The 8,908-nt window shown below is 42.3% G+C and overlaps 1 protein-coding gene across 1 annotated transcript; it reads right to left on the bottom strand.

The window, feature by feature from the left end:
• Positions 1 to 3,950: 3,950 nt before the first annotated feature.
• Positions 3,951 to 8,683, bottom strand: LOC133115063 (protein ELFN1-like). Its single transcript, XM_061224780.1, has one exon. It carries the CDS (start codon positions 8,681 to 8,683, stop codon positions 6,293 to 6,295), a length of 2,391 nt encoding a protein of 796 aa, XP_061080764.1. The 3' UTR covers positions 3,951 to 6,292.
• Between the last annotated feature and the right edge of the window lie 225 nt (positions 8,684 to 8,908).

Here is an 8,908-nt window from a genome sequence, read left to right as displayed (position 1 = left end):
CTGTCAGAACATTTTAGATGTGTGGAAATTTATGTGTCATCTTTATATGATCGGCTGTACAATTTCTGCTATTGCAGGAATTCAGTTCATGTGACATATTCTGAAAGGTTTTCATGTCCAAAATAAAAACTAAATGTGTCATTAAATGGTGAGCTCTTATGCATTTGAATATGTTTTAACAAGAACTGTAAATAATTAGTTTGTGGTATCAAAGACTAACATTCAATGGAAAATGTGTAATCAGATTTTTGCAATGGAATTTTTTAAATCCCATTTCGTTCCAGTGAAATTGTTTGTACCTTCAAAGACATAGATTAAAGGCAGGCATGAAGACCTGTAAAAGGTTACAACTTTTTAGTTGTAGCACTTAGCTCTTGGATTGTCAATCATTTTTTTGTACCACTGTTGCCTGAGCTGAACTGATTAGCTCTGGTTCTTTGTGTGCGTGTATGTCAATTTCCATTTGTAACTTTAATTACGGAGCTCAGAGAAAAGATAAATCCCTTGTTCGTGACAGTAAAGTAGCAAAACTGGCGGTTTAGGAAGAGATCATCCAATTTCCACATTGAGGGGTTGGGAGAAGACAGTGTATCAAGGGCAAACAATGTCTATTTTGAGATATCTGATGACAAACGGTGGCAGGAGACAACTCAAAACCAGTGCTGGAGATAGTGTGGGGTTCTCTGAGCTTCTGCCCATGACTGAAAGGAATTACTGGAGAGCATTAACTCATGGTCAATAAGGGTTAATGTTTAATGAATACCCCTGCCACCATGGTGTCTGTGGAGGAAATCGCTTCACTTTGTCTTTGTGATCTACAGAGTCAGTGGCCCATTTTTCATCCATATATATGGGCCAATTTTGTCATAAAGAGCTGCTTTCATCTCGCTAGGCTACGACCTAGCAGCATGGTGCTGGGAAACTGTCCCTCGTAGATCAATGAACCCTTGTTTTATTAAATCGCTGGTGGTGTCCCTCCCCATGTATCGAAGTGGTCGGGTCAGGGAGGATCAGTCTCTCTGACGCCGGCCATTTGAACCTTTGAACCCTCAACACTGATGAAAGACACACCTCTTAATAACTCAACTTCTTATTGGTACATTCTCAAAGTGATAAATCAGAGGTGTGCTTCCTACATCTGAAGGTAAATTAAATTAAAAACATTCCCCTTGCTTGAATATGGGTCACATACACATTTGAGAGAGTGGGACTTAGGGTGGGTGTGGATATCAAACAAATCGCATTTACAGTTTGCAGTAAACAAATAGCAACTCAAATTTTGCAGCCTCTTCACAAGAGCATTGTCGAGTGAGTCGATTTCCCGACTGTTTTGGTGTGTTTCATAGCAATGCGACGATGGCAGTACAGAACAACCATTTTTGGTGGAATTATGGGACCTCCCTGCCTAATATGGGACTTTTAGATACACTATTAGCTATTAAGAAAATGTACAGACATACAGTATCAGGATGAATCACTTCTACCTTTACCTCCGGCGAGTCATGGTATTTTGCCTTTGTTACTTTTACCGGAACAATCCATCACAAAGCTTAAACCAATTTGGGGATTTTTTCCCCCTCACACAAAATTAATGAGCACATTATGTGGAAGACTTGAAGCAGTTTGTAATGGGTCTGTTAAATACGCACTGTACATACTGGTGTGTTATCACTGGAGAATGTTTTACTTCCCAAAGTGATGGTTTATTAATTTGCATGGAATTATAACCTTTTCTTGGCCTTCATGGGTCCCTGTATTTTGTTGGGTTGAGTCTGAATAACTAATTCTGCCCTCTTGAAATCCCAGGATGTGTGCTAATTGTGTGAATTGAATATGAGAAATTACCAGGGATGTGTAACTGTCAGTCATGCTGGGTTGCTTGGGCAGATTTTTCCATTCAGTCAGGTCTCTATTCCCTCAAGTTCTATTCCCTGAATCACACTCTGTTCTTAGCATCTTGTGCTCAGCCATGATCACGATATCCCACTGCCCGTACATTTAAACCATTATTTTCTATTAGTTTGCTCAATTTTCCTTTCAGTTCCATTGACCTTGTTGTGTAAAGAAAGAAAATACTTAAAAAATGTGCTCCGATACAAATAAAAAACAACATACAAAAAGATACACAATGTTTTCCTCCACTGGCTGCTCACCCTTGACCATGGACATATAAAGCTACATCTTGTCACACTCTGCATTCCCCTGCCTAGCATTTTCTGTTTTCCTGTGCTGTCCTCTGTGCCTCATGTCTCAGTTTGCTTTTTATATTTTAATTGATTCATTCATTCAGTTCACCAGTGTCTCACTGCGTTTCCCCTCACTCAGACCTGTTTATCATTTCAGTTTAATCATTCTGTGTATTTAAACCCGCCTGTTTGCCTTAGTCCTTTGCCAGATTGTAATGTATTTTGATCGTTCTTTCCAGCGGTTCGCTGCTTGCCTGTTCTGTGTTCTCACCTCCTTTGTGTACTCTGACTTCTCTTCTTTGGATTAGCCTTCTGTTTTGTTTGATCACCTGCCACCAAACTTTGCCTGGACTTCTGTGTTTCTATTCTTGGATTATGTTCGGTACCTTTGCCTGTTTGGTTTGTGTTATTGTGTATGGACTTCTGCTTGTGACCTCACCTTCATATTGGATGTCTGTTGTACCTCGGTTTACTCGGTTTTTGGACTTTTGCCCCTACCTGCGTTTGACCACTGCCTGCCTGATCTGCATATCGCAAAGTAAAGGCACTTATTTTGCCTACTCCCGAGTTGCAATTGGTTCTTCGGTCCTGACACCTGATATGTAATGTACAATGTACAAACCAAGAAACCATGCATGTACACACATTCAATCAGGACAGTTTGTATGGTGGAGACTGTTTGTAAGACACATAGCTTTTTATGAAAAGCACATTTCAAGAAAAGGAAATCAATGACCTTGCAAAATCTATTCTCTGGGAATGTATATTGACACCAGATATTGAAGTTAAATATGTCAACTTTATTTATATTGTGGTTGTTGTTTTTTGGATAGTCATCCTGAGCAACGATGTACGATTGTGAACTATATGCAATGTGAAGCAGCATTATGCATAACAAATAATTATAATAATGTACTTTCATGCTATAATGATTTCCTGAAATGCGACATTGAATATACTGTATGGAATCCCCTGAGAGCAGTTCCATACAAGCCCTTGTTCTAGTTGAATCCCTTGCCGCAAGTAATTCTGCTTCCAGCGTAATGGCCTCATTCAATAACAATGTAAGAATTCTTAATTTGCTACAGGGAACTCCATGTTCATGTTTTGAATTTGAATCTGCATTGTGTCATTATTCACATGAAACATACCTTGTTTGTGTGCATCATCTTATTGCTTACTTACCATTTCCTTTCATTCTACCGTTTATGACGAGGAAGAAAACTTCTGGAATATTCTTTCAACAGTAGGTGCATTTTAGCACATCCATAAGCTCACAGAAATTCTATAGATGTTTTGGAATACTTAGTTACTGCTTGAAAGCACCTTGCTGGGAATGAAGCACAGGTTGAAAAAGAGAATACAGGTAAGGGGTTTTGTTACCATGGCAGGATAGGCATGTACAAAACCCAATTAATCCAATCTATAAAACTAATTAAAGTAAATGACTATAAATGTTCGGAAATGAAGAATATCCTGTAGTGATTTAGATGTGTATTGATGCAGTATAGGATAAAGTGTTTCCATTTTATTCCGTGGAAGTAAGTAGGTAAATGCATCCAATTAGTTATAGGAAATAAAATGAGGCCCATGGCATAAACTTCGAGCATACTGTATGAAAGGGAGATTATGAAACAAGCCATATAAGCAAAAGTATATCGCAGGATTCAATCTTAGGGGTGATTGTGCCATTGTATATCAATGAAATAATGGTCTTCACATTCTCATTTGAAGTAATGTGAAAAGCAAATAAATAATAGAGTATTTGTATTGATCCAACCCTTCCCTTTATTTCACAGTATTTTGTCTGAAGCAGATATAACATAGCAGTAAGAAAGGAAAAAAAAAAACACTTTATTGTGCTCTTGTTCGCTTCTAATGTCTCTCAGTTGGGGCTGTTTTTTTATCCTGTTCAGTTCAGTTGAGTTAGCCTTTACACAGCCCGTTCTAACCGGGTGCTACTTCCGTTCCATCTGAAGGTCTCCCTGTTCTGTCTGGCTTCACTGTGACACTGGAGTGCTACAGTACGCAGTAAAAAAACAACAAACAAAAAACACAGGTTACCTGTTCATTTATCATTAAAACACAGAGCTTGTGTAGCCTATAGAGTCACGTTTAGAAAAATAACAGCAAATTAATTTGGATGTAAAAAACAAAACATCTGAATACTGAAAAGAAAAACAGAGAGAAAACACAAAAGAAATAAAAAAAAATCTAGAAACCCTGGATTTTAAGGCCGTGGGAATAAGAGAAAGAACAACCCGATTACTTCTATTACCCAGTGAAAGAATAAAAGAATTCAGAATATACAATTCAGTGGCAACAACTTAGCCTGGGATAAAAACAAGACTTTGTAAATTGAATTAATACTCAGCACATTAGCGCAGAAACTTAGTCACTCTTCAGCTGCTTGGTTTAGTCATTCTCTTTCACCCTGTGTCTAAATGTTTCAAACATGTTAAGCCCAACATAAAAAAAACATCCTACAGTAACAGACTATCAATTTCTAACACCCATTACTTTTTCATGTTGTTTGTATTTTTTTAACAAACACTTGACAAGAAAAAAAAAAAGGAAAAATAATTAGATGCACTGGGTTCACAAAACAGTGAGGTGGGGGGAGGGGCTAAAGTTTGTAAGTAACAAAGACTGCAGCTACTGTAAAGAGAAAAAAAGCTGCCACATACTTTTATTATGTGAATACATTCATCCTTTAGATCCATAAGTTCAGTCTGGGCTCTGAAATGGCTGCAGGGCATTTGAAGCCTCTTTGCTGCAGCACTTTGGTTGAACATAATTACATGAGAAATGGTGGATCTCGGCTACTAAGGGAGAAGCCCAGTCACTATCTGTAGCTTTGTATGCTGTGTAATAGGTACGAAATGTGACTGTTGTTGAGAGACCGCCAGTGAACAGCAGTAAAAAGCTCCAGCACCGAACCTTCTCCTCCAAACTGATGACGGGTCTGGTGAGTCTCTATACCTCAAGGCATCTGTGGTGAACTCAGGCAACTCAGAGGGGAGGAGAAAGTGACAACAACAGTTAATTTTTTTTCTGCTGAAATATTGTGGACAAAAAAAAAACTATTTATCTCCAAACTGGCTTGTGTTGTTAAATGATTTGAGATGTTCCCATGGAAAACCTCACTGTTGTTGTGAGTCTTGTCAACTTTTTACCAGTTGGGACAGAAGCTTCGAGCTGCTGATAAACCAGCCTCGTCATAAACAGGAGCAGGAGGCTTGCCTCTGGAACTTTTGCTACACTTGGAAACCGGTCTCTCCACCGTGGATGTTGGTATTTAATGAATATTACATCATATTTTACATTACTGATATTGCGCAGATCTCTCCTTAGATATTGTGCAGTTTGCTCTGTGATACCTGCAAGTAAGTATGGGATAGCAAGAGTAGGGACAGGAAAAAACAATGGGGGCATGTAGAAGAATGTACCATTTCAATGAACAGTGCAATTTTATCCATCAGGACAGAAGACATTCATCTGAGACCAACAGAATAGTAATAAAGATGCTGTCTCTGAAATCCACGGTTAAAACCTGATTCAAACAGGCATTTTTACAGCAAAAAGTTGCAAATATATAAATTTATTTCTGTTCATAGTTCTTTCAGAGAAGAACAAATTAGTCTTGTCTTCTCTTTCTCCCTCCACAATGCACAGTGAGAAGTGTGTGTGCAGACAGCATGGATGCAGTTCTTAGAGGAAAAGAAACATAGTCTTGTATACGAAGTGTTCGGCAGACATGTTTGCTTTTGTTGGTTTGGATTTCTCTTAAAGTACACAACAGTTAATCCACGGTCACAGGACACGGCCATGCGATACCCAAATAATTATATTCCAATGCATTTTTTTTGTTTTCTTTTCGTGGTAAAAGATAAGGTATTTTCCTGTTAATTTTGTCTATTTCATTACAAATGTTAGACTGGCATTTCCATGGTTCCATTTTCAGTCAGTCCACAAATCTAAGTAAAACACCTGCAGAGGAGCCTCAGTATTAATTATTTAAGCTTTTTTCCCCTCTCTATATGGAATTGAAATGCTTCCAGTTTTTAGTGTATTTATTTTGGCCCAAAAAAAAAGTCTGAGAGAAATCAAGATTTGTGTTGAGCCGATACACCTTTCCAATAATCTAAAATGTCGTGCAAGTCCTCGTCCTTGGCAAACTGCACTTTTTTACGCAGCGCGTGTCCGGCTGCCATGTACTCCCCCTCTTTGTGCCGTTTGCGGTGGATCTTGAAGCGCTCCCAAAACGAATGGGATGGCTTGCAGTAGAACTCCGGGCTGGAGGCGTAGCTGAGGTCATGGTACTCGGGCGAGAGCTGGGAGTAGGTCATGTCCCTGGGGCGCGGGCGGGTGAGGGGCTCCAGAATGGAGGCCTTGCGGTTCCCGGGCCCCTCCAGCTGCTCCACCTGGAGCGAGTCCGGGTAGGCATGCCGGTGGTCGCTGTACTGCCGGATCTTCTCCGCCTCCGCTCTCAAAATGGCCACCGCCGGTGTGACCGTCAGGATGGTCTCGCCCGTGGGGGAAGTCTTCTCGATGTACTTGGCCTCGGACTTGTAGGCCATGTCAGAGCGGTAGGGTCTGGGACTCCTCATGGAGCCGCAGGACGTGCTGGGGCGCTTGGGGGAGGCATCTGCGTTGTGGTGTCTCTGTAAAGAGTGGTGGTAGCTGTCCTTGTAAGACGGGGATAGAAAGCCGGCTTTGCTGGGAGGCTGCTCGGAGATCAGCACCAGCTGAGGCTCGGCGGTGGACACTGCTCCGGATTTCACCCCTTGAAATGATGTGGATTCGGACTTCAGGGCGTCTATGCAGTTGTTGATGATCTGATTGACTTTGTCCACCTCTTTGGCGATGGTGGAGATTTCAGCCACTGAGCCTTGGCTGTTCCCAGAGATGGTGAGGTCGCAGTCTCTGCGATCTGGCGGCTCGCCGGTGCGTACCTCAATGTAACTGCCCTTGGCCATTTTTGGCGTTTCGCTTATATCCTGAAGTTTGTACTGTTCGATTTCACTGGAAGGTAGGTACGGCATCCTGGACATGCTCTCTCCAGACATCATCTGCTTCTGTGACATCCGAGGCATCGTTCCACCTTCAAGTTCTGCACCATACTTGAGCTCAATTATATTTTTCTTGAGGCTGTCAGATTTTTTGTGCTTTTCATCTTTTTGTCTCTTTTTACGCAAACAGTAGTAAATCACACCCAAAAATATCACCATGCTGAAGAGACAACCGAGGATGGTCATGATGTAGTGGGTGGCAGTGGAGTTGTTGACCACTCTCTCCTTCTCACTTTTGGGGCCCGTGGAGATGGTCAAACAAGTATGGTTGAACCGCAAGGAATTCCGTATGGAGACCACGCAGTATGTGTAGTCTGTGTGGGGCTTCAGGTTTTTCAGCTCAATTTCCTCTTTATTAAGCTTCAGATTCTGGATGTCGGTGAAGAAGTTGTTCTTGTAAAGGGCCAGGATATACATTTTCTTGTATGGGTTTGGGATTTGGACCATGATGATGGCACTCTTGTGCGACACTTGCTTTAGTTTCATGACTGGTTTTATGTCGAGGTCAATGTAGGTTGGACTGATGCCTATTACCTCGTCCGGCTCAGTTCCTGAGGGGCAGTCCTCCATCCCACAGGGGGTAGAGTCCGGCGGATAAGTAGTGGTATCAGGAGGCACCGGTATGTAAGGAGTCACATAGTCATCGGTGCAAACCGTGGACAGCATGTGCAGCGCATTCCGGTAAGTGGGATTGTTTGGGTTCTGGCTGAGGAGACTGTAGCCTGAGAAACCGGGTGGCGAATCGCAGACCATGCGTTCGTGTGTTCTGTTGGGGAAAACAGAGAGCCATTTGACAAAACCCAGGAGCTCACAGGAGCAATTGAACGGGTTAATGTACAGTTCGCAAGTCGTCAGTTTTGTCAAGCTGGTGAACGTCGACCCGTCCAGTTGCTGGATGCGATTCATCGACAGGTCTATGTTTTCGATGTTGGGGCATTCCCAGAAGGCATTGGGTGTCACAGTCTCAATCAGGTTGGCCTGGAGGTAGAGGTACTGCAGCTTGCCCAAACCCCTGAGGATTCCCTCCGTCAGGTTCCGCAGTCTGTTGAAGCCAAGCTGAAGCATTTGTAGGTTGAACTGGGCAGAAAAGGCCCCGTCCTCAATGTAGTTGATCTCGTTCTTGGTCAGGTTCAGATAGGTCAGGTTGGCAAAGCGGCTGAGGGCTGAGTAGTGGATGCTTTTGATCTTGTTCTCATTCAGTCGCAGGTCCACAATGGTGCTGTTGATATGCTGTGGAATGGCTTCGTAAGGTGGTTGGTTCTGGCTGCAAATGGCCAGCCACACAAAGCCCTTCTCTCCCTCAATGAGCCAGCAGTCCCCTCTGACCCCGCCAGTGTGGGTCAAAGAGAGAATAGCAAACCACCAGAAGAAGGCACTCATCGCCATGCCTACACAGGCAGCCCTTGGAGCCTCTTGTGAGGTCATTGCTATGCCAACAGCTACAAGAGACCACAACTCCGGTTTCAACCAGCCAGGCTTAACCGACAGGTTGTTAAAAAAGATTTCGACTCTGGGGGAAAAAGTCCAAAAATCTGTGAGATTTGCAAGGTCCTGTTCTGTCCTTTTAGACAATTGGTCTGGGTTCTTACTGTGGAGGGTTAATTTCCAAAGGTCTGCGTCTTGGTGACTTCAGGCTGGTTTGTGCTTATT

Source organism: Conger conger, chromosome 16 (genome assembly GCF_963514075.1).
Source record: "Conger conger chromosome 16, fConCon1.1, whole genome shotgun sequence".
In the NCBI taxonomy this organism is placed as follows: domain Eukaryota; kingdom Metazoa; phylum Chordata; class Actinopteri; order Anguilliformes; family Congridae; genus Conger; species Conger conger.
The sequence above is the reverse complement of the archived record's forward strand: the minus strand, read 5'-3'. Positions and strand labels throughout refer to the sequence as shown.

Coding starts and splice junctions, on each gene's coding strand:
- LOC133115063 (XM_061224780.1), bottom strand. CDS start 8,683: ATGACCTCACAAGAGGCTCCAAGGGCTGCCTGTGTAGGCATGGCGATG.